This window comes from Dipodomys spectabilis, unplaced genomic scaffold (assembly GCF_019054845.1).
Source record: "Dipodomys spectabilis isolate Male_0828 unplaced genomic scaffold, ASM1905484v1 ptg000210l, whole genome shotgun sequence".
Taxonomy (NCBI): Eukaryota; Metazoa; Chordata; class Mammalia; order Rodentia; family Heteromyidae; genus Dipodomys; species Dipodomys spectabilis.
In genome coordinates this window covers 7,739,109-7,764,994 of record NW_024870887.1, presented here as the reverse complement: position 1 = coordinate 7,764,994, position 25,886 = coordinate 7,739,109, and the positions used below count along the sequence as shown (strand labels likewise).

Sequence of the window (25,886 nt, the reverse complement as noted above, 5' to 3'; positions counted from 1 at the left end):
GATTTGAAGCCAGCCTGGGCAGGAAAGTCCACGGTAAGAAGAGGATTTGAAGCCAGCCTGGGCAGGAAAGTCCACCAATAAACCCACTAGAAAACCAGAAGTGGCACTGTGGCTCAAGCAGTACAGCGCTCACCTTGAAGAGCACAAGGACAAGCCACACACACACAAACCAGAAGTGGCACTGTGGCTCAAGCAGTACAGCGCTCACCTTGAAGAGCACAAGGACAAGCCACACACACACACACACACACACACACACACACACACACACACACACACACACACACACACACACACACACACACACACACACACACACACACACACACACACACACACACACACACACACACACACACACACGAAGAGGATTTGAAGCCAGCCTGGGCAGGAAAGTCCACGGTAAGAAGAGGATTTGAAGCCAGCCTGGGCAGGAAAGTCCACCAATAAACCCACTAGAAAACCAGAAGTGGCACTGTGGCTCAAGCAGTACAGCGCTCACCTTGAAGAGCACAAGGACAAGCCCAGAGTTCAAGCCCCATGACTGACCCCCCCCCGCCAAAAAAGTGGCACGCTGTGGCTCAAGGGGTAGAGCAGTAGCCTTGAACCCAAGAAGCTCAAGTGCCAAGACTAGCAAATAAAAACAAGAATAATGTATACTACCCTGGTTTATAATGGAGGAGTTGACCTGATAGGAATGTTGAGGTCAAATATAGGTCTGGACCCAGGTTGGCTAACCCCGAGTGCTGAATTTTTCCTGCACATTCTTTAAAATAAAGAGGGTAATGCTAAACATGAGTTTAAATGTAGACCCTAATCCATGAACCCAATCAAGAACCAATCTATGAACCAATCAAGAGGTGTACCATACTTATAGAATTAATGAATAAGTGAATTCTAAAAAGACAAAAGAGGGCTGAATGTATGACTTTCTAGTACAAGAAACATTATCTTACAAAACAAAACAGAAAAAAAAGTTTTTATACTACAATGTTAAACCTTTATATAATCTAAAAATAATGATATTTCTAGTAATGTCTTACCTTGATTTAATGAAATAACAGGTATTCGATTAGCATTATATAAAAAAATGTCTGCTCCATTCTCTTTATTTCCAGATGAGCTAGAATTCAGACTTAATGTAAGCCATAATTGGAGAAGTGACTCCAACTAAAAAGAAAAAGGAGAGGAGGAAAAAAAGAGACAAAGTACATATAAAGGTCCTAATTTATAAGCTTGTCATAAGTAAAGAATTTTTAATATTAAATATTTCTTCCAAAAACAAATAAATATTTCTTCCAGTGACTTCAATACATTTGACAAGAAAATACAATTCAAAATTCTTAATAAAACAAATTTTAACTCAATTTAAATTTGCAATTTACCATACACAAATGTTTACTTAAATTGAAACAGGTGATTCAATTCATTAAATCACAGGGTTATAGTAGAAGACTACTCTTAGTTTATAAAACTAAGACGATATTAAAGAACTAATACAAGGGGGAAGAGGTATACAAATAAAGAAGAAAGGTTGTGCAAATACCATCATTATGTTCAAAGTATACTATGCAAAAACTGAACTATATAACTTGAGGGAAGGGATGGAATGGGAAACAAAGAAGGAGAACAATGGGAGGAATGATACTAACCAAGATGCACTGTACTCATAATCTACTTCTGAAACTCCTTTGTAAAACTGCTTAATAAATACTTTTTTAAAAAGAAGTCAAAAATCATAAAAATGGTCCATCAATAAAGAGTTATCACTATTAAAGTACTTCCAAAATCTTCTACAATGAGCATAATAAAGAAATCACATCTGTCAGGCTATGAAAGAAAGACCTTTTAGTGCACCTTTTAACAGACTAGCAATATGTCAAAATACACTATTTTCTCCTGAAGTCATACCTGAACATGATGGACTTGAAGCATGGAAAAAAGTTTGTTGAAACAAACATTTAACATTGGGACAGATGATGACTGTATAATGAGCTGGTTGGTTGGGTTTGCCGCCTGTAATCCACCTAGAAGGGAGTCATCTGTCCCACTAGGAGACTGGGATACTGAAAAGCAAAATACAGATACAATTTTTACCTAACATTCAGTTATTTCAACTAATAAGTATGTACAGCTAAAAAAAATGTTTAAAACAATTGAAAAGCATTCTGTAGAACGATTTAAAGTTATATACTTAAAATACTTGGTTTTGTAATATTACAAAAGTAACTAGGACAGTCACTGAGGACAGTATCCCTTCCATTCATAGAGTAATTTGGCCTACAGTCGTGTTTTCACTGTATACATGCATCCAGTTGCTATATCAGGGTAATAAAGGCTTAATAGAATGATAGAATGTGTTTGATGGCTTTCTTTCTCTTCACATTTTATAGAACAATTTGAAAAGAATTAGAAATAGTTCTTTTTTGTGTTTTTGGAGGGCCCTCAGTCATATTGAACTTGGGGCTTGGGTACTGTCCCTGAGCTCTTTTGCTCAAAGCCAGCACTCTATCATTTTGAGCCACAGTCCAACTTCCAGTTTTCTGGTGGTTCACTAGAGATAAGAGTCTCACAGACTTTCCTGACAGGGCTGGCTTTGAACCTCAATCTTCAGATCTCAGCCTCCTGAGTAAAACATGAGCCACAAGTACCCTTCATTGTCTGCAATATTCAGAAATGATTCTGGAGAAAACAACAGAAGGGGTGACACTGACCAAAAAGCACTGTACTCAAACTGATAAAATTGAAACCTCTTTATAAACTACTTAATATTTTTAAGTATCAAAAACAAGAAAAATAAGAGGAATTAAGAAGAATTGAGGGAGGGAAAGAAAAAGGGGGGAGAGACTGATTCTGTCCAGTCAAGAACCTTTCTTCATTCATTCATGTATTTATTTTTTACTGTCTCAACCTTCTTGCTCATTATACATCTAAGCTGTTCATATTCTCTTTGTTAACTTTGGTAATACACATGTATGACTTGCAAGTTTATTGGAGATTTTCAAATTATTCCCTGATAATCCTCTGGCTTTCATTGGTATATGTTTTGATATTACCTTTGTATCTCTACTTTTATTTGTCTTCTCTTTCTTTTGGTTAATTTGACAGTTTAAACTTTCAAAAATATTCTGTTTCGTGGATTCATTGATATTGCTCATTTAGTGTCCATTTCATTCATTTTCACCCTTTAGTATTTTTTTCAACCTACTAATTTTAGATTAGGTTGTCTTGTTTGTGTAAAATGCTGAGAAGAATCATTGCACTATTTGAGATCTTCCTAATGTTTTAATGTGGGCAGTTATAACTATAAATTTTCTTAATAAAACAAACTACTAAATCTCCATTGTTCTAAGTGGTGTTTTCATTTTCAGTTTATTCTACAAGTATTTTAATTTCCTCCCAGATTTCTTCAATGAACCACTGATAAGTAAAGAGTATACTGTTAAATTTGTCCACAGTTTTTGTAGTTTCTCATTATAGATTGCTAGTTTTACTTCTCTATGATTTAATAAGCTACAAAAAATTATTTCAACTTGTTAAAACATTTTTTAGCTTAATATTTGATCTACTTGGAAGAAAGCTCCACTGTTACTGGAAAGAACAGGTGTTTCGAGGCTGGGAAGGTGGCTCAGTGGTAGAGCGCTTGCCTTGCAATGCATGAGGCCCTGGGTTCGATTCCCCAGCACCACATAAGCAAAAAGAAAAAAAAGCTGGAAGTGGCGCTGTGGCTCAAGTGGTAGAGCGCTAGCCTTGAGCTGAAGAGCTGAGGGATAGCACCCAAGCCCAGAGTTCAGGCCCCACAACCGGACCCAAAAAAAAAAAAGAACAGGTGTTTCACAGCTGTTGGAATATAATGTAGATGTCTGTTGAGATCACATGACCTACGGTGTAGCTTAACCAAAGTTTCTTTGCTATTTTTGGTCTGGATGTCTATTACTAAAATTTGGACATGAAAAGTTACCCACTATTACTATATGTACTTATCTGTTTATATCTAGTAATATTTGTTTTATAAAATTGGAACATTGACATGCTTTGCATATATATAGTCAATAAATCTAAACACATGCGTAGTTCACTTTATTATAGAGTAGAATCTTATTTATCTCCTCTGACTAATGATTGAAGGTCACTTTGAAAGATATGAATTTTTTTTTTTTTTTTTAATTTTAAGCCCTCCTCTCCTAAAAAAAAAAAGAGATATGAGTACAGATCTTGTGCTGGCTGTCAGGTTCCAATTGCATGACATATCACTTTCTATCCTTTTACTTTCAATCTGTGCCTATCCTTGCAGTGAGATAGACAACAGATAAAAATTTTGTTCTTATAGACAATAGACAGAAATCTGTAAATTTGTTCTTGCTAAAATCACATGAAAATACTTGGGAAATAAATCCACTGGAATAATCTAACAATGATCATTTTACTTACAGGTAGGTGATGTGTTTGTTAATGCTTGCAAAATGGAATCTGCTTCAAGAGTAGACATCATTTTTAACATAAGTTCTGCTTGCTGTTCAAGTCCAACTTCCAGGCGAGCATCTAAGGCTACAGAAGCAATTAACAGGGGAAAACATTATTAGTGACTATCGTCATAAGATTATTACAGTCATAAAAGTAATTTTCTTCATTATTATACAAGCCCTACTTCTTAAAATAAAATGTGTATGTTTTGAATATAAGAAAGAGTAAGGAGCCGGGCGCTGGTGGCTCATGCCTGTAATCCTAGCTACTCAGGAGGCTGAGATCTGAGGATCGCGGTTCAAAGCCAGCCCGGGCAGGAAAGACCGTGAGACTCCTATCTCCAATAAACCACCAGAAAACCGGAAGTGGCGCTGTAGCTCAAATGGTAGAGCGCTCGCCTTGAGCTGAAGAGCTGAGGGACAGCGCCCAGGCCTGGAGTTCAAGCCCCACGACCGACAAAAAAAAAAAAAAGAAAGAGTAAGGAATGTACCCTTCTAAAGATACAGCATGGCAATATATTATCAGAGCTGGAGCAAGAAAAAATCCTGTTCAAAGGGGGTTAAAAATATGACATTGGTTAAATAAGTGGGCTAAAGACTTAAAGAGAAACTTCTCTGAAGAGGAAAGAAGGATGGCCAACAGACACATGAAGAAATGCTCAACTTCCCTAGCCATAAAAGAAATGCAAATCAAAACAACATTGACATACCACCTCATCCCAGTTCGAATGGCTATAATCAATAACTCATTAATAACAACAGATGCTGGAGGGATGTGGCCAGAAGGGAACCTTACTGCATTGTTGGTGGGAGTGTAAACTTGTTCAACCACTTTGGAAAGTAGTATGGAAGTTCCTCAAAAGACTCCACATAGAGCTCCCCTATGACCCAGCAATCCCACTTTTGGGCATTTATCCAAATATTCACAAACAAGACCACACTAAAGCTACCAGCACGACTATGTTTATTGCAGCCTTATTTACCATAGCTAAGATATGGAACCAACCCAGATGCCCCTCATAAGATGAATGGATCAAGAAAATGTGGTATATATACACAAAGGAATTCTGTGCCTCCATCAGAAAGAATGACATTGCCTCATTTGTTAGGAAATGGAAAGACTTGGAAAAACTTACATTAAGTGAAGTAAGCCAGGCCCAAAGAAACATAGGTCCCATGGTTTCCCTTATTTGCAATTACTAGTATATGTCTGAGACAAGCAGAAAAGGTCAGATAAGTTGATGTTAGGGAAATGAACCCTAAGATATGTATTCAAATGTTTTTTTCTTTCATGCGATTGTTTCTAACACATTTATAAGATGATTTCTTTGTTGCTTTGTATGTCTCTCCCCTACGGTATAACCCCTGCTTTCACTGTATTTGATGTTGTTATAATTTGTGGAGGGGAAGGGAAAAAACAAATCGTTTAAATAGGGATACAGGTGGATCCATTGCAACAATGAGACGTATAAGTCGTATGTCAAAAACGAACTATACAACTTTGGTAGGGGTGAGGGAGGAGGGTTGGTTGGGGGAGCGGGGGAGGACAGGATGGGAAAGGGAAACAAAGGAGGAGGCTACAATGCTTGATAAGAAATTTACTCATTAACTTGCCCATGTAATCGTAACCCCTCTGTACAGTATTTTCACAATTTAAAAAAATGACATTGGTGATATAAATGCAGAAATTGGTTAATTAAAAACTTTAAGTGAAGACAATGGAACATATATATTAAGCTTTTTATCTGCTGATGCTGGGAATGAACTCAAGACTTAGCACTCTCCTTGGCTTTTTCATGCCAAGGCTGGTGCTCTACCAATTATGCCATACTTGCACTACCAGCCTTTTGCTGGTTAATTGGAGATAAGAATCTCACAGAATTTTCTGCCTGGCTTTCTTCAAAATTGTGTTCCTGAGTAGCTAGGATTATACCAACACTCAGCAATAATAAACATATTGAGAGCCAGGTTTCTCATTCAGAAAGAAATATAACTGTTAAAACAAACCCTACAGTTTTATTGTAACTAGATATGTAAATGTGAATCTCCTATTTAATATACATAGGTAAATGTGTGTGTACAAACATACAAGTTTACTCTAACAAAAGGGCATGCAAAACAGCCACCAAAAATACCAATAAGTGTGTATCAACAAAATTATAGTTTCTTAACTATATTCCACCTTTTAAAACTTCAAAATGCATTATATGACGCGGAAGGAAGGAAGGAAGGCAGGCAGGCAGGCAGGAAGGCAGGCAGGCAGGCAGGCAGGCAGGCAGGCAGGCAGGCAGGCAGGCAGGCAGGCAGGCAGGCAGGCAGGCAGGCAGGCAGGACCAATTTCCAGATTGGGGCAAATAGAGTAAATGATGAGTTTGGGGCATTAGGTTTTTCTCCCAGAAGAAAAAATGCTCACAAAATGATAAGGACATCTCAAAAAAACTTCAAGAAGGTGGCTCACACCTGTAATTCTAGCCTCTCAGGAGTCTTAAGTTCTAAGGACCTCAATTCAAAACCAGCAGAAAAGTCCTTGTGACTCTTATTTCTAATTAACTACCAAAAACAAGAAGTAGCGATGTGGCTAAAGTGGTAGCTAGTCTTGAGCACAAAATCTCAAGGACAGAGCCTAGGCCCAGTTTAAGCTCCAGGATGGGCACCCAAAATTTAATTTTTTTTTAATTAAAAATCTCAAAGAGACCACATTTAAGGAAATTCTATTCTTCAAGATTAAGAGAATTTAGTTGGGAGCCAGTGGCTCATGCCTGTAATACTAGCTGTAGCTGCTCAGGAGGCTGAGATCTGAGGATCGCAGTTCAAAGCCAGCCTGGGCAGGAAAATCTGTAAGACTCTACTTTCCAACCACCAGAAAAATCAGAAATAGTGCTGTGGCTCAAGTGGTAGAGTGCTAGCCTTGGGCTGAAGAGCTGAGGGACAGCACCCAGGCCAGGAGTTCAAGCCCCATGATTGCCAAAAAATAAAAAAGAAGAAGACTAAGACAATTTAAATATCAAAAATAATCTTGTGACTTTACTTGATAATCATCAACTACACTTTAGAGGAGTTAAAATAGCTAGGCACAAGAGTCACACCTGAAATCCTAGCAATGCAACAAGCTGAGATCTGAGGATCATGGCTGAAAAACAGATCAATTACTTTTCCAATTACCACCAAAAAAAGCTGAAACTAGAGCTGTGGCTCAAGTGATAGCAGGCTAGCCTTGAACACAAAAGCTAAGGACAAGGACAAGGACCCGTTACCTAGGACCTCCTGGGAAAATGCACATGTGAGCATGTGCACACACACGTGCACATACACATGCGCCCACGCGCGCGCACACACACACACACACACACACACACTCACAAGCCTAATAATAAAATGCAAGGAGAAAAATAGACTATGATTTCTGCAACAATCTGCTAAGATACATAACTTGAATCCAAAACATAAGGAAACAATATAAACACAAATTTGGAAGGAGGAATTTATCAAATAACATTATTGTTTTCAAAATTGTCAAGGTCATTAAAATCAGCTTTTTCCAACTGAACAAAAGAGATACCACAACTATTTGAATGCATGGTTTTGCACTGGGTCCATGTGTGTAAGTGATATTATATGGAAAATTGCTAAAAGTTAACTCTCAGTATAGAACACTAGTAAATTTCCTAATTTCGGTGAATGTTTCCTCATTACTTATGTAGAAAAATGTCAAGCTTTTTAAATCAAACAACAAAAATAATAGATTAGTAACTTGGTCTGAAAAGGTTTAAAAAGGTTTAAGTAACAAACATTTAGTAAACTTGCAACACTTTTTTTTTTTTTGTTGGTGCTGGTCATGGGGCTTGACCTTAGTAGTCTGGGTGCTGTTCCTGAACTTCTTTGCTAAAGGTTAGCTTAGCACTCTAGCACTTAAGCCACATCTCTACTTCAGCTTTTTGGTGGTTAATTGGGGATAAGTCTCAGAGAGTTTCCCATCCAGGCTGGCTTTGAATTATGATCCTCAGATCTCAGTCTCTTGAGTGACTAGGATTACAGGTGCAAGCCACCAGTGCCTGGCTCAAGATTTCTTTTTTTTTTTTGGGGGGGGGGGAGGGGGGTTAGTTATGGGGCATGAACTCTGGGCCTGAACATTGTCTCTCAGCTCTTCATCTGAAGGATAACACTCTACCACTTGAGCCATTGTGCTACTTCCTGTTTTCTGAGTGGTTTACTGGAGGGAAGAGGATCTCACAGACTGCCCAGGCTGACTTTGAACCGCAATCCTCAGATCTCAACCTCCTAAGTAGCTAGGATTACAGGCATGAGCTAAGCAGTACCCAGCTTAAGATTTCTTTTTTTTTTTTTTTTTGGTCGGTCATGGGGCTTGAACTCTGGGCCTGGGCGCTGTCCCTCAGCTCTTCAGCTCAAGGCGAACGCTCTACCACTTGAGCTACAGCGCCACTTCCGGTTTTCTGGTGGTTTGTTGGAGATAGGAGTCTCACGGTCTCTCCTGCCCAGGCTGGCTTTGAACCGCGATCCTCAGATCTCAGCCTCCTGAATAGCTAGGATTACAGGCGTGAGCCACCAGCTCCCGGCTAAGATTTCTATTTTTTAAAGTATATGTTTAATGCCTAAATTAGTAAATATTCAATATTTATAAATATTTAATAATGAAAGCAAATTAAAACAAAATCATTACCAACAACCCTCAATACTTTTCTCTTATTTTGAAGTTCTAAACACAGTGACGAGAATGCTGCAAATGGTACTCACAATACAACTTGATAATAAACCCTCCTAGAAATACTCCCAGACTTAATTTTTCAACAAAGTATTCATAAATTTACAACTTGCATTTGTTTGCTTTTGACACTGGATCTTGTCCAGAAGTCAGAGATGGCCTGTCACACATAAGTATCTTGAGTGCTGGGATCAAGACTTATGTCACCCAGACCAGTTAAACAAGTTGTTTTCTTTTTTTGAGGGGGGGGAGGGGTCGGTCATGGGGCCTGAACTCTGGGCCTGGGCGCTGTCCCTCAGCAATTCAGCTCAAGGCTAGCCCTCTACCACTTGAGCCGCAGTGCCACTTCCAGCTTTTTTCTTTTTGCTTCTATGGTGCTGAGGAATCAAACCCAGGGCCTCATGCATGCAAGGCAAGCGCTCTACCACTGTGCCACCTTCCCAGGCTGAACAAGTTGTTTTCAAGAACAGCATAAGCCTTAAAATAGTCAAGCACACACACACACTTACCCTGAGACACTGACACACTAACTGTCTGTGATCCATTCTTTTCTGTATTTGCTGGTGGCTTTGCTACAGGAATTCCCAGACCTCCAATGTAAGGGTTGTAATTGTAGGTACCAAACTCAGCACCCCAATAATCATACCATGTACTGCTTATTGGCTTAAAAAAGATGGAAAAAATTGTGATTAACTTTTTCTTTCCTTATGAGTAACACAAATTTACATTATTTTAACTTAAACTGAACTAAATACTAACACTCTCCACACTTTTAAATTCTCACAACCTATTCATAATTAAAAATATTTACAACAACTTATAATTCATTTTCAACAGTGTCTATTGAGTACCACTGCTACATTTGTTCAGCCTTATAGCACAAATTGTTTTTTTTTAAGATTACCTCCATTTCATTCCTTTTCTAGTGTGTGTGTGTGTGTGTGTGTGTGTGTGTGTGTGTGTGTGTGTGTGTGTGTGTGTGTGTGTGTGTGTGTGTGTGTGTGTGTGTGTGTGTGTATAAGGTATTTTGAATATACTGATTGGCTGTTTAGAAACATCTACTTTTCTCTTTTAAGTAATTAATACAAAAAAAGTCTAAGAAAAAAACTTGTGTTGCAAAGAATGTTCTAACAACATACCTTGAAAACTTTGGCTGCAAGAGGATCCTTTTCCAAATCAATATCTAAAGGATCAATGTCAACTTCCATTAGATCTTGAAGTAGCTCAAGATCAATTTCTTTATCTTTTTCCAAAGAAGAAAGAGGAGGTGTACCTTCAAATAATTGAAAAAAACTTATTGGTGAGTAATTAACATAAACTTAAATGAAACATTCCTTTTAGTTGCAAAAAACAATGTATTTTCCTCTACGGAATATTGCAGGGCACTGGTGGTTCACCTCTATAATCCTACTCAGCTAGGGCAGTAAAGTCCATGAGACTATTCTCTCTAATTAAGTACCAAAAAGCTGAAAGTTCAGGGAGAATGTCCAGGGCCTGAGTTCAAGACCTAAAACTGGCTACAAAAAAAAAAAAAAAAGTATGCCTGATTTTAAAAACTACATTTTTACAAATCAACAAGTAACTGTTAATCAATATGGAAATGTATCACTCCATAAAATATAATAAAAACAAAAGGCAATGAAGTTTTGGTTTTGTTTTCTCCCCTCCCTGGTCCTGGGGCTTAAACTCAGGGCCTAGATGCTTCAAAGTACATTCCTCAGATCTCAGCCTCCTGAGTAGCTAGGATTTTAGGCTTCAAAGTACATTCCTCAGATCTCAGCCTCCTGAGTAGCTAGGATTTTAGGCAAGAGCCACCAATGCCTCGCAAAATACCAAAATTTAAAGAACTAGCACAAGACTATTTCATGGTATTTTCATTAGGAAATCAAGTATCTTCCTAAATAAAGTATGTAGCATAAAGTTTGTGATGCATAATAACCATTAACATTTCTAGAATGAGTAATATTACTAGCTACGTTATACTGATTACATAATTCATCTTACAGTATTTTATACACTATATCTAGTACAACTTGAAAAGCATAGGTTCAAGTTATAAAACCATTATTTACCTTATTTTTAATTTAGTAATTAGAAATTAATTTAATCTTAAATTTTTAAGTAACTTTCTATAGCATATAACACTCAATTTCCCATCTTTCTCATTCATGTATTTATAAAATAGCTAAAATAAATACTAGCCTTTGCTAGCATTTCAGTATAAATACATGAAGACTAATAAGACAGTTCTCTGCTCTTCAACAGTCAAAGAGTGGAGATGCACTATAACTAAACTACAACATGATAGATATGTGCTGGCAGAGCACAGCGGAAATACAGTGGGCACAGCTCTCAATTCTGCTGGGAGTGACAGTGAACGACTCTTGGAGGCAGGCCTGACATGATAATTTGAGATATGGAGGACTTTATCATGAAGAAAAAGAGTAAATTTAATCCGCATAAAGAGAATACCATGTAAAAGTGATTAGCAAATCTAAGATTAAGGAACAACAAAGAGTTGAAAATAACGACCATCTTACACCTTTGGAACAATAACAAAAATAGTATTTTGAAAAGGAAGGAACAGCCAGATCATGATGAACTGTGCATGCAAATTTCAAATCAAATTTTTTAAAAGAAAGCACCTTAAAGTACCTCAAAATCTGGATCTTTAATCTCATCTTGAACACTATGTTTCTTTTTCTTTTTTTTTTCTTTCTTTTTTCGGTTGGTTGTAGGGATTGAACTCTGGGCCTGAGACTATCTCAGAGCAGCTCTTTTTACTCAAAACTAGTGCTCTACCACCTTGAACTCCAGCTCCACTTCCAGTTTTTGAGTGGTTAACTGGAGGTAAGAATCTCATGGTGACTTTTCTGCAATTCTCAGATCTCAGCCCCCTGAGTAGCCAGGATTACAGGCATGAGCCACTGGTGACCAGATGAACACTCAGCTCAAGTATTTTCTACACATTTTAATCAACATATAATAATCAAAATAAGCAGAACATTAGGAAATAATATTTTCATACTTTCAAACTACCAGTGTAAAATGTATTTATCAAGACAATAATTTGATGTTTATAATACCAAAGGTATAACAGAAAAACGTAAAAATCAATTTAATACTTTAGTATTATTCTTTGAGTCATACTTTCATTTCCTATAAGTAACTAAAGGATATTGTGATACATTAAGATTTACCTGTTATATCATGTGTCAAAGGCTCATCTATCGTTTCCAGCAACTGAACAGAAGACTGCTGCAGAGAGTCATCAGAGTCACCAGCTGTAGCTCCCACATCATCCCCCACTGGTCCTTCCTCCATGGCTTCTGCAGCTACTGGAGCCAACAATTCCCCTGTATTTGATGAGAGAAGCCTAAGCACTTGAAAAATATACACATTCTTATTATTGCTATTTATTTAACAAATAAAGAAAACGTAGGGGGAGTGATTTTCTCGGTGTCCTATAAAGAACTAGGTAAGCAGCATGCCACTGGTATTGAAAACGTCTAAAAGCTAACATTTACCCACAATGTCAACATAATTAAATACAAAAGTAATATTAAATAGTTGCTAATATTATAACATTGTTCAAAAGAACTCTTATAGGTTTTTTTTTTCTTTGGGTCCGGTCGTGGGGCCTGAACTCTGGGCCTGGGCGCTGTCCCTTAGCTCTTCAGCTCAAGGCTAGCACTCTACCCCTTGAGCCCCAGCGCCACTTCTGGCTTTTTTCTTTTTGCTTATGTGGTGCTGAGGAATCGAACCCAGGGCCTCATGCATGCAAGGCAAGCGCTCTACCACTGAGCCACCTTCCCAGCCCAGAACTCTTATGTTTTTAAGTTGCAATGTCCTTCAAAGAGTATTGTAACGAAGAACGACAGCTTAATTGATATACCAAAGAAAAAATACTGACAAACCTGCTAAAATATCCTGTAGCATACAAGTCAAGGAATACTGAGCCCATGCACCACCCCAAGATATGTCTCCTCTATTGAAGTCAGTTCCAACCAAAAGTAACAGCAGTCTTTCCAGTTGTGGTTCATTCACAATCTCACACAAATGAATAGTTGGCCTTGTGGCATTTGCAATGCGTGCAAGAACCTGTAATACATTTTACAGAATCATAACTCTCACAATTAAAAAATAATACTAGCAAATACGCAGGTAGTGGAAACATGTTTCTTAGGAGGAGGGAAAGGGGGAGCACGTGAATGGAAGGAGGAAGGATGAGCAAATGCAATTATTATAGTCAATGTACACTGAGTAAAAACTAAATTATATAACCTGAGGGTAGGAATGGGAGGGGAAAATAGAAGAGAATAACAGAAGAGGTGACATGGTCAAGATACATTATATTCATGACCTGACTTTCGGAATTGTAACCTCTTTGTACAACTACTTATTAATAAAATTTCAAAAAGAGAAAGCATAAAAATGCAGAAATAAATTGCAATCAATCAACACTTTGGCACTTTGGTAATGATTCATGTATGATTTTAGTGTCAAATAGTCCCTTAAGAACTGGTATCGGGGCTGGGGGTTTAACCCAGCAGAAGGGCGCCCGCCTGGCACGCGCAAGGCCCTGGGTTCGGTTCTCAGCCCTGGTTTAAAAAAAAAAAAAAGAACTGGTATCCATGGGCTGGGAAGGTGGCTCAGTGGTAGAGTGCTTGCCTTGCATGCATAAGGCCCTGGGTTCGATTCCTCAGCACCACATAAGCAAAAAAGAAAAAAAGCCAGAAGTGGTGCTGTGACTCAAGTGGTAGAGTGCTAGCCTTGAGCTAAAGAGCTGAGGGACAGCGCCCAGGCCAAGAGTTCAGGCCCCACGACTGGACCCCCCCCTCCCCCCGAAAAAAAAAAAAGAACTGGTATCATAACACAAGACAAAGAATGTTTTCCGGGCGCCAGTGGCACAAGCCTGTAATCCTAACTACTCAGGAGGCTGAGATCTGAGAATCACAGTTCAAAGCAAGCCGGGGCATCCGTGAGACTCTTATCTCCAATAAACCACTAGAAAAGCAGAAGTGGCACTGTGGCCCAAGTGGTAGAGAGCTCGCCTTGCACTGAAGAGCGCAGGGACAGTGCCCAGGCCCAGAGTTCAAGCCTCACTACCGACCAAAAAAAAAAAAGAATGTTTTCCTAGAAAGAGGCTCCTGCCAAAAAAAAAAAAAAAAAAGGTGGGGGCAGGCGGAGGCAATCACTTAAAATAGAATAGGAAAATATATAATCAAATAGATTAAATATCAAGTCAGAGTGGAATACCTAAAAATCATATCTATTAAAAAAAAAGAGCATGCTATAAGAAAGCAATCATAGCCAGGCACCAGTAGCACCTGTAATCCTAGTTCAGGAGGCCAAGATCTGAGGATCACAGTTCAAAGCCAGCCCAGCAGAAAAGTCAGTGAAATTCCAATCTCCAATTAACCACCAGAAAACCAGAAGTGGTGCTGTGGCTCAAAATGGTAGAACACTAGCCTTGAGCAAAAGAGCTCAGGGACAGTGCCTAGACCCAGAGTTCAAGTCCCATGATCGACCAAAAAGGAAAGAAAAAAGGAAAGAAAGAAAACAATCTTTTTTTTTTTTTTTTTGGGGGGGGGGGGTGGTCATGGGGCCTGAACTCTGGGTCTGGGCACTGTCCCTCAGCTCTTCAGCTCAAGGCTAGCGCCCTACCACTTGAACCACAGTGCTACTTCCAGCTTTTTTCTGCTTATGTGGTGCTGAGGAATCGAACCCAGGGCCTCATGCATGCAGGGAAAGCAGTCTACCACTGAGCCACCTTCTCAGCCCAAGAAAACAATCTTGACAATAAAAGTTTTTAGGAAAAAATTATTTGACATATATGTATATATGTATATTGGCTATTTTAATTAAGATAACAAAAGTAAGTCTGAAATAAGTATTCCCAAGTTATTTATATTTCAAGCCCTCAAAATATAAACCAATTAAACTTTAAACCATTTCCCTTAGGAATATGTCTTTAAAAATGTTTAACCTAAGTAACTGTAAAACAACAAAACCAAAGGAGTTATAATTTTTCTTAATCAAAATCAATTTAAAACAACATCCATTCTAAGTACATTCTTGGACCCTATATACTTATAGATTATACACAGTAGTTGACTTACCTTACAAACAAATAGTAAGAGATCTGCATGACATGTAAAATCCATTGAGAGGAGAAATAAAACAAGTTTTTGGACTACTGAAATACAACGTTCATGTGCCAGAGTAAATGGCAGTGGCTCTATCTCAGGACTTTCTTTTGTTGTTGTAACTTCTGTGTCTATATTTGAACGGGACCATTCTGCTGTCCGACGCAAACGTATTAAATCTTTGAAATGCTGGATAAAAAATTTACAGTAATAAAATCACTGATTAGTTCATGAAAATTATCAGTATATATTTATATATGAAAGGAAAATATTAACATACAACATCTAACAAAAATTTTACATAAACCATACATTCAAAGGTAAAGTTTATTAAAATCTATAATCAATATTTCCTAGTGAGGCTAAGTTGATTAGTATATAACAGAATTTCAGTAAAGTAAAATTCTACAAAAAGGCCATTGGAAAATATTAGGCCAACTCTACCAATTTAAGTAAATACTATCAAAACATCCTAAATGTAATTTATACAAAGTTGGTGATAAAGAAAACTTTTTTTCTTTTTTTCTTTTTTTTTTTTTGGGGGGGGGGGCGGGGGTGGTCAGTCAAGGAGCTTGAACTCTGGGCCGGGGTACTGTCCGCGATTCCTCAGATCTCAGCCTCCTGAGTAGCTAGGATTACAGAAGTGAGCCACCAGCGCCCGGCTAACTTTTTAACCTGGCAAGACAGTGTTTTCCTGTAATTCTAACAGAGACAAAAGGATAATGATTTGAGGCCAAACAACCTATGTCAAAAACACAATAAGATGGTACACACCATGATCTCACCTACTCAGAAGACTGATAGATGATGCCTAAATCTAACAGGACTAGCTCAAAACAGTAGAGTGCTTTGAGTAAAATCCTTATTACAAAAAAAAAAAAAAAAAAAAAGAATAGAAAACACACTGATTTTCAGTACAATGTTATTGTAATTATTCTAAAATATACGCTAGTTCCATATTTATAGAAACAAAACTTTTTGACATATGCACATATACATATATACAAACACATATGTACATATTATACACCAAATTATTATTCTTAAATTTTATGAGGCTCTTTTTGAGACCAGTTCTTATCATGTAGTCCTGGCTGGACTTGAACTCACAATCCTCCTGCCTGAGGCTAGGCTCCCAAGTGCTAGGACTATAGGCGTGTGGCATCATTCCAGGCAATTTTTAACAACTACTTAAATATCACATTAAATCTGCATTTGCATGTGGAAAAGACAAGCTACATTCAGGTTTGTGTATCAGTAGATTCAAAACAAGTTTCTGTTCTAAACCACTGAAAATCTTTCAAAACAAAACTAAGGGAAACAGAGATGTCAAAGTTTTTACTTTAAATAGATTTTATTTTTTTAAATGGCATCAATGGTTGTTCTGTACACTTGTGTATTAAACTATGACAGTACTAAATAGGCCCTTCAAATGCTATCTGGGAAAAACTGTCTATTGATTCATATCTTCAATTTAATCTACCTCAATCCACTTGAAGGTAATACACTGGGAACAATAAAGCCCTATGTTTATATTTGAGTTAAAAGCTAACAAATTTTCTATTGATAAGCAGAACAAATTATGTTTAAATCTGCTAATCTTGATAAAAGATTACCTTAAAAATTTAAAAATACTAAAAAGAAAATCACTATTCTGAGATAATTACATTAAAAAGCATGTATCATACCTTTGAAGTAGCCTGCTTTAGTTTTGCTTGCTCTACCAGGAGTTTATATGATGATCCTTTATTACTTTGTATTTTTTCTTTCTCCATCTGTTCCACCAAAGCCTTCTGCTTTGCTTTTAGTAGGTTAAGTTGCTTAAAATAAAAATAAACTTGATCTTAAAAATAACAATGTTAAAGTGAACGGAGGGGTAAAAATGCCCAAGAAGCATTGTACTTATAATCTGACATGAAATTGTAACCCTTTGTACAACTCCTTAATGATAATTTTTTAATGTTAAAAACAAAAACTGTAAATCATTATAATCCTCTCATGTAGTAATGAGACACGTAGGAATATATATGTGTATTTTTTTTTTTTGGCCAGTATAGAGGCTGAACTCAGGGGTTGGTACTATTGCTTTCTTTCTCTCCTCTACCCCCACAATTTCCCTTAGCTCACAGCCTGCCCTCTATCATTTGGGCCACACCTCTACTTTCACCTTATGGCTGGTTAATTGGATACAGTGACTAAGGCCAGTGATCTTAGCTACTTAGGAGGGAGATACTGGAAGGAACTTCAGTTTACTGTCAGCCCAATCAAAATGATAGTAAGACTCTATCTCAATCAATAAGGTGCCATGGCCAGGCGCTGGTGGCTCATGCCTATAATCCTAGCTACTCAGGAGGCTGAGATCTGAGGATCTTTGAACAAGCCAGCCCAGGTAAGAAAGTCCTTTGAGACTCTAATCTCAAATAAACCACTAGAAAACTAGAAGTGGCGTTGTGGCTCAAGCAGTAGAGAGCCTGCCTTGAGCTCAAGAGCGTAGGAACAGCACCCAAGCCCAGAGTTGAAGCCCCACGACTGACCCAAAAAAAAAGAAAGAAAGAAAGAAAGAAAGAAAGAAAGAAGGAAAGAAAGAAAGAAAGAAAGAAAGAAAGAAAGAAAGAAAGAAAGAAAGAAAGAAAGAGAAAAAAAAAAAAGGGTGCCATGGTGGTACACACCTGTACCTCCAGCTATGCAGGAATGTAATAGGAGTATCACAGTCTAAACTAGTCGGGATAAAAATGAGGGATCCTATCCAAAAAGTACATCAAAAAATAAAAATGAATTTAAAAAAACACTAGAAATGTGGTAGAGTGCCAGCCTAGCAAGTGGAAGACAATGAGTTCAAATTCCAGTACCACCTCCATAAAAAACAATCAGAGAATCATAAAGACTGTTGTACAAGCAAACTCTATACTATTTTTTTTTTTTTTGAGGGTTGTGGGGCTTGAACTCTGGGCCTGAGCGCTGTCCTCAGCTTTTCAGCTCAAGGCAAGAGCTCCATCACTTGAGCCACAGCACCACTTCCCATTTTCCGAGTGGTTTATTGGAGCTGAGAGTCTCATGGAATTTCCTGCCCAGGCTGGCTTTGATCCTCACTGAGTAGCTAGGATTACAGATGTGAGCCACCAACGCCCAGCTACTCTATATTTTTAATAGTAAAAAGAAACTGTTTACTTTTAAAATGTTTAGGATTTTTAAAGGATTCTTAGTTTTGCTTTGATAGGAATTTCCATAGAGAATAGTAAATATATTGGTGTGACTGTGTTTAATGGTTTTTTTTTTAATTCAAATAACCATAGACTTACATGCAAACTTTGACAAAGAGTATATCTTAGCCTGACACAGTAGCTTAGGTCTATGATCCTAACTACTCAGGAGGCTGACATCCAGAGGTTCAAAATTCAAAGCCAGCCAGTTCAGTAAATTCTATGAGACTTCATCTCCAAAAATGACCAACAATAAGTAAGACTGAAGGTATGGCTCATGTAGCAGAGTGCAAGTAAGCCCTTCAGTTCAAACCCAAGCATGACCAAGAATGGAGAAAAAGGAGGGAAGGAGAGAAGGAGGGAGGGAAGGAGAGCAGGAGGGAGGGAGGGATAAAGGGAGGGAAGAAGGAAAGAAGGCCAGCTCTTTATAGGAGGACCCAGCAAGAAGTGGCATCTTTAAAGCAAAGAAGCCTTCTAAACACTCGATTTGATAGTGTATTGATTTTAGATGTCTCTGCCTCACACTTGCTAGGCAAATGCTCTACCACTGAACTATATCACTAACCTGCACTGATGCTTGTTAAATCAATTAGACAGTGTCAGTGGAAACATCTAAAGCAATATAAATGCAACAGAATTCCATAAACTCCTGAGTGACCCATTACTAAACTGACCAGATCAACTTCTGATGTTCTCAACATCCTGACAATGATCACCAAAGGCCTCTAATGCAGAAATCTGCAAGTCCAGTATATTAGGCTTGGATATTCAAAACATACATTCTCCAACTGCCTACTCTAATTATATTTTCGACTGGGAGACCCACAGTTAAAATATGCAACAAGTATAATCAAAAGAAAATATAATTTTAAATGAAATTAATTTTACTTATTGTTGAATTGCATTTTTTTTCTAAATTATCTGAGAGTAAGTTAGCAAACTGACATTCAGTCACCCTAAATATATTAGGGTTTATTTCCTAGAAATAATATCTTTTAATAAACACAATACAATCATCAAAATAATACTACTACTCTACCAAAAATTATTTCTTACACCACTTTCTAGTTTTACCAGTGAAATAATGTCCATAACAAAGAACTAAATAGTAACATTTTAAAAAGATATGCAACAGGGTTTTGTTTTCAAATTTCATACACAAAATTAACTGTAGCAAGCATATACGTTATGCCCAATAAATTTAAGTTGAATTTGAAAGAATGCAAGTTTCTAAAGATCAGTTAAAAGTACTTAAGAAGGGCTAGCACCAGTGGCTCATGCATGTAATCTCAGCTATTCAGGAGGCTGAGATCTGAGCATTGTAGTTCAATGCCAGCTTGAACAAAAAAAAGCTGGAAGTGGTACTCTGGCTCAAGTGGTAGAATACTAGCCTTGAGCAAAATTAAGCTCAGAGTCAGAGTCTAGGTACTACAGAAAAAAATGCACTTCACATTGTTGGAAAGCATCAGTTATCAAGTTTATAGATCAAAAACAAGAGAAAAATATTTTATGCCTATTCCAATGTTAAAAAAAACCAGGCTCAAAGCTTTCTTCACCATGATAAATCAAGATTTTTATATGAAATCTAATTTCACCTTACGTAACTTAGACAAACATTACTTAACACATAGGAACTAGTACAGGAATAGTGTTTCTGTAGAAAAGGGTACTTTTTTTTATCCTGGTATTAGGAAGATGCAAAGCATATATTCTACCATAAATCTCTAGAATAAGAACGTTTTTGTTTTACAGTAAGTATACTTAAGTCTTTATTTGCTGAGATTAAAAAAAAAAAATAGGAACAAAAACATAAGTCAAAAACTAAAGGGTTTATCAACAGGAAAATATTTAGGAACAAAGAATGGAATAGTATTCAGCAATAAAAAAGTAAACTACTGATATACTCAATGTAAACCTCAAAAATAGCATTTTAAGAAAAAGAAACCATCAAGAAAAGAATACCTACTACATAATTCACAAACAATGCCTTAGAAAATCATTTAATAGGCCCAGGGTGGTAATCTCCACCTATAATCCCAGTTACTGGGAAGTGGGAAAGGAAGGGTCTTGGTTTAAGACTAATCCACATAAAAGTTAATAAAACCCCATTTCAAACAATAAACTAGATGTGGCGACTCACACCTGTCATCCCAACTACAGGGCAGGTGTAAAAGGAATTGTAGCCCAGGCAAGCAAAAATAAGGGAAAAAAAGTATGACTCAACTGGTGGAAAACCTACCTGATAAGTTCAAAGCCCTGACTACAAAATCTGATTATCACCAGAAAAAAAGAAAAAAGACCAAATACTCTCAATGGAATGCACAAATCTCAAGTTAACAAAATAAAGGAATTGAACAAAAACACAGGATGATGAAAAGAGGAATTCAGGGAATCTATGGAACAAATTACATGGGAATAAAAATCTGAATTAGTTATAAACAAAGGAATGAAAGTATAACTATACTAGCGAAGCATGATTCCCAGCACTGAAGAACAGAGGATGGTTGAAAGGGAGAGAAGAAAGAAGCATGGAGAAAAAGAAAGTATTACTTAATATTTAAAAGTAAAATTAAAATCTACAAGTTGGAAATGCAGATGACAGTGTCTGTCATCTGAAGATCAACCAGAAGACACTGAGTATTTATGGAAGGAATGGTACAATAAGGGTTTTTATGTTAAAACAACCATTTAAGTAACAGCACTGAAAGTAGATCAGACTAAAGGAAGAAAAGGAGCGGAGAGGCCTAGGCAAAAGAAATGGTGATTACACTTACAATGGGTATAAGAGACATAAAAAGAAGTAAACTAGTTAGCTGGGCACATGGCACACACCTATAATCCCAGCTTCTTGGAACATTGAGATCAAGGTGATAGAGATCCATGGCCAGCTTGGAAACAAAAGACTTGAGACTCATTCTTGAGACTCCCTTCTTAACCAATTACTTGAGCATGGAAGTATGATCAACTTATTCCAGCTATAAGGGAAGCATAAATAGAAGGATTGCAGTCTAGACCAGCCAGGCAATATAGACCCTAAACCAAAAAATAATTACAGTGATCCACAGGATTAGGGACATGGCTTGAGTACTAGTGCCTGCCTACCAAGTACAAGGCTTTTAGTCCAAACCCCAGAAACACCAAAACAGAAAAGGTAAAGAGTTTAAAGAACATAACCAAAAAAACATACAAAGTAGGTATATTGCCATTTTACAAATAAGGTCTCTAAATTATCAAACCATCTCCCTACAGTAACTCATACCTATGATCTAAAAGCATATATATCTTACAATAACCCAAAAATGACATCTCAAACATTTAAATAAAAAGTTTCCAGCTTTTACCTGTTTATGATGAACAAGCTGCTTTCGGATTTTTCTGGAATATAATCTATCAAGGCTACTGCTGCCTTTGGAAGATCTACTTAAGCTCTGAGTATGCAGATTATTGTTAATGAAACTCCACTGGTTACCTACAACGGAAGAAGAAGTTATAGTAATAATTTTGATCAGCGTAATTTTAAAATACCTTTCTTACATAAAAAACTTCTAAGAACCACTATCAAAAAAATCAAGGCAAACAAATTATTAGAAGACCTGCCAAAGACAATGACTGCCACTACTTTTACTGATAGTTTAAATTAAAAATTCTTTAAAGTCTCATTCATCCATTGTTAAAGATTGGTCTTTGTACAACACAGCTTTGAGAATGTGACTCAGTTATTGCAAATACACAAGCTATGTGTTTTTAGAGGCAAAAGAAACCCAGACTCTGAATAATTTCATTAATAACTGCCAACGTAAGGTTAATGATTTAAAAACCAGGCTATAGAGCTACATTTCTTTTATTTTGGAATGTGTCCATTCAATGAGTTATTCTTTGTGAAAGTCAGGCCAAATACTATAGTTTATCTATCTCTAATTCACTGTTAACAAGTTGCTTAACATTACATCTTTTCACCTTCTCTACTATACATGTATCAAGTGTTACTTCAAATCATCAAATCTTAAAAACATTCAACCAGGCCAAGGAATAGTGGTCTGTAATCCTAGCTTCTAAAGACTGCAATCTAAGGATCATAAAAAAAGGCAGCCCAAGCAGGAAAGTCCATGCAATTCTTATCTCTAATAAACCAGCAAAAAGCTGGAAGTGAAACCATGGCTCAAGTGGCAGAGCACAAATCTTTAAGCAAAACAAAAACAAAAAACAAGCTCAATGACAGCACCCAAGCCCTGAGTTCAAGACCCAGTACCAGCACTTATTAATTCTGAATGCTACCTATTATACTCCAAATTTATGTTGTAGTTATTTTTGAATAATATATCTTACTACTATATCCATAACTGAGTAAATTATAGGTCATATTTCAAAAACCAACATTAAAAAATTTCCTATATAGGGCTGGGAAGGTGGCTCAGTGGTAGAGTATTTGCCTTGTATGCATGAGGCCCTGGGTTTGATTCCTCAGCACCACATAAGCAGAAAAGGCCAGAAGTGGCACTTTGGCTCAAGTGGTAGAGTGCTAGCCTTGAGCTGAAGAGCTGAGGGACAGAGCCCAGGTCCAGAGTTCAGGCTCCAAAACCGGCAAAAAAAAAAAAAATTCATATAATACTTTCATCTTTCAAGACATATTATGTACCATTAACAGTGATAAAATACTTCAATGGAACTTTTAAAATAATGATAATGTGTAGAACTCCCAATTTTATGAACCTAGATGGAGATATTCTACATCAGATTTGGATACCTCAAATCTTTCATAAAAATCATTCATCAACTGGAATAAGAAGAAGAAAACCTTTGGTCTTGACAAGTAATTTCCTTTAATTTTTAAGTCAGTTTGTGGTTCAGGAATTTTATTAAAGTTACAATTAGGAAGTGGAGGTGTGGCTTAAGTGGTAGAGTACCAGGCCCTGAATTCAACCCTCAGTACAAGTACAAAAAAAAAGTCACAAGTAAAAGAAAAAAAAAAATCTATGCCAAGCACTGGTGGCTAACACCTGTAATTCTAGCTACTCAGGTGGCGAAGTTTGAAGACAGCTCCTATAAAAAAGTCCCTTAGACCCTTATCTCCAATGAACCATCAAAAAGGTCAAAGTAGAACTTTTGCTCAAGTGGTAGAGAACTATCCTTGAGCAAAAAAGCTCAGGGATAGCCCGGCAATGCTGGCTCATGCCATAATAGTAGTTACTCAGGAGTATGGGATCTGAGGATTTTCAGCCAACTAAGGCAGGAAAGACCATTGTGAGATTCTTATCTCCAATGAACACCAAAAAACCAGAAGTGGGATTGTGGGTAGAACAACAGCGTTAAGCACTAAAGCTCAGGGGCAATGCCCAGGCCTTTAGTTCAAGCCAAAGGACTGGCACACACACAGGCACATGAACGCGCACGCGCGCAAGCGCGACACACACACACACACACACACACAAATCTAGCGTATGTAAAGACTATTGTATTACTCAATAATGATAAAAAAAGAGTAACATAAAATATCAAAATCAAATTTAAAAATAGAAACCATACATTCCTGCTTCATAACATCCTTCTATATATGGTATTCTAATATATTTACAGAATTAATGCAATATGCTAATTAAAGTCTTAGGGTGCTAGTGGAAAAGATGAAAAGGACCATAATTCAAAGCCAGCCCTGGCAAGGAAGTCTGTAAGACCTCATCTCCAATTAGTTAGCAAAAGGCCACATTCAGAGGCAAGTGGTAGAGTGCCATCCAAACAAGCATTGGCTCTGAGTTCTAACCCCATTATTTACAAAGAAAAAAAATTTTAAATGATAGAGAAAAAGATTTAACCTCCACCACAGCACAACGAGGCGGGGAGGGAGAGAGGGACAAGGAAGGAATGAAGGGAGGGAGGGAGGGAGGGGAGGGAAGGGAGGTAAATAAGGAAGGGAGACTTTAATCCTAGCTACTCAGGAGGTTACAATCTGAGGGCTCAAAGCTAGCCCCTACAGGAAAGTCTTTGAGATTATTTCCAAATAATAAACAAAAATCTGAAAGTGGAGGTATGGGTCAATGGCAGAGTGATAGCTTTGAGCACAAAAGCTCAGGGACTGTGACCAGGCTGAGTTAATGCCCCAGAACCAGCACAAGAAACTAACAAAAAAGTTTGTGAAACACACTGATTTATTCTGAAACTAAAACTGACATCCAGACAAAAAATGACCTTCATGGGCTGGGAAGGTAGCTCAGCGGTAGAGTGCATGCCTTGCAAGCATGAGGCCCTGGGTTCGATTCCTCAGCACCACATAAACAGAAAAAGCCGGAAGTGGCACTGTGGCTCCAGTGGTAGAGCGCTAGCCTTGAGCTGAAGAGCTGAGGGACAGCGCCCAGACCCAGAGTTCAGGCCCCATGACCAGCAAAAAAAAACAAAAGACCTTCATTAAATACAAATTCTACCTATAAACAGATTCCTAAAGAGTTAACTAAAATAAATTACATACTGCTGGTATCTTCAGGCCAACAACCAGTTCTGGAACAAATGCGAAGTCACTCAAAATCCCCACCAACATATTATTATAAACTTCTGATACCTGTCAGAAGCCTCTCCCTGTCTTTACCATTCAAAGGTTTCTTTGTAGCTGTAGCTTCATCTTCAACAGTTGCAACATAATCTAGCAATCTGGACACCAACATAACAACCCAACTTATCATGGGAATGTCTAGTACTCCTAGAATTAAAAAGGGAAACCCAAGTAACTATAACAGTCCTAAAGAGGTCTGACAACAAAACATATTACAAGTCGAGAAATACCATTACTAGTGATAATATACATTTCAGAATTACTCTGAAAAATAATAAATGACAGCTATTTCTTGACACAAAAATAGCAAACGCAGTCATTATAGCCAATGGACATTATATAAAAAGTAAACTATGCAACTTGAGAGGAGGGGGAAAATGGCAGAGAATGACGGAAGGAGTTAACAATGACCGAGAAGCATTGTACTTATAACCTGATCGATGGAATTGAAATCCCTTTTATGACTACTACTACTACTATTACAACTAAAATAGAAGGCTGGGCTGGGAAGGTGGCTCAGTAGTAACAGCGCTTGCCTTGCATGCATTAGGCCCTGGGTTTGCTTCCTCAGCACCACATAAGCAGAAAAAGCAGGAAGTGGTGCTGTGGCTCAAGTGGTAGAGCACTAGCCTTGACCTGAAGAACTGAGGGACAGTGCCCAGGCTCCATAACCGTCAAAAAAATAAGTTAGAAAAATAGGTGTGCCCTGAATCCAACAGGTAATAATTTATGAACTGGAATAAAAAGCCCTAAGAATAAAACATCTAAATTAATTTACAATTCATATAGTACAAAATTATATTCTAAAGTTTA

The 25,886-nt window shown here is 37.5% G+C and overlaps 1 protein-coding gene across 8 annotated transcripts in view; it reads right to left on the bottom strand.

Annotated features, from left to right (window-relative positions):
* Birc6 (baculoviral IAP repeat containing 6) overlaps nucleotides 1-25,886 on the bottom strand; it is a 212,831-nt gene that overhangs the window by 91,393 nt on the left and 95,552 nt on the right. For 6 of the 8 annotated variants that reach the window (XR_006150162.1, XM_042696665.1, XM_042696672.1 and 3 more), the window contains 11 exons: nucleotides 25,083-25,220; nucleotides 21,874-22,001; nucleotides 17,021-17,152; nucleotides 15,306-15,521; nucleotides 13,101-13,284; nucleotides 12,384-12,539; nucleotides 10,323-10,456; nucleotides 9,693-9,846; nucleotides 4,432-4,548; nucleotides 1,912-2,066; nucleotides 1,044-1,170 (listed from right to left, as the gene is read on the bottom strand). Coding sequence is in view for 7 of the 8 variants with exons in the window: in XM_042696665.1 (XP_042552599.1) it covers nucleotides 1,044-1,170; nucleotides 1,912-2,066; nucleotides 4,432-4,548; nucleotides 9,693-9,846; nucleotides 10,323-10,456; nucleotides 12,384-12,539; nucleotides 13,101-13,284; nucleotides 15,306-15,521; nucleotides 17,021-17,152; nucleotides 21,874-22,001; nucleotides 25,083-25,220 (1,641 nt within the window). In the remaining variant the exon portion in view is untranslated. The remainder of the gene's footprint in view (nucleotides 1-1,043; nucleotides 1,171-1,911; nucleotides 2,067-4,431; nucleotides 4,549-9,692; nucleotides 9,847-10,322; nucleotides 10,457-12,383; nucleotides 12,540-13,100; nucleotides 13,285-15,305; nucleotides 15,522-17,020; nucleotides 17,153-21,873; nucleotides 22,002-25,082; nucleotides 25,221-25,886) is intronic. The other 2 variants (XM_042696666.1, XM_042696667.1) reach the window with 1 other exon arrangement.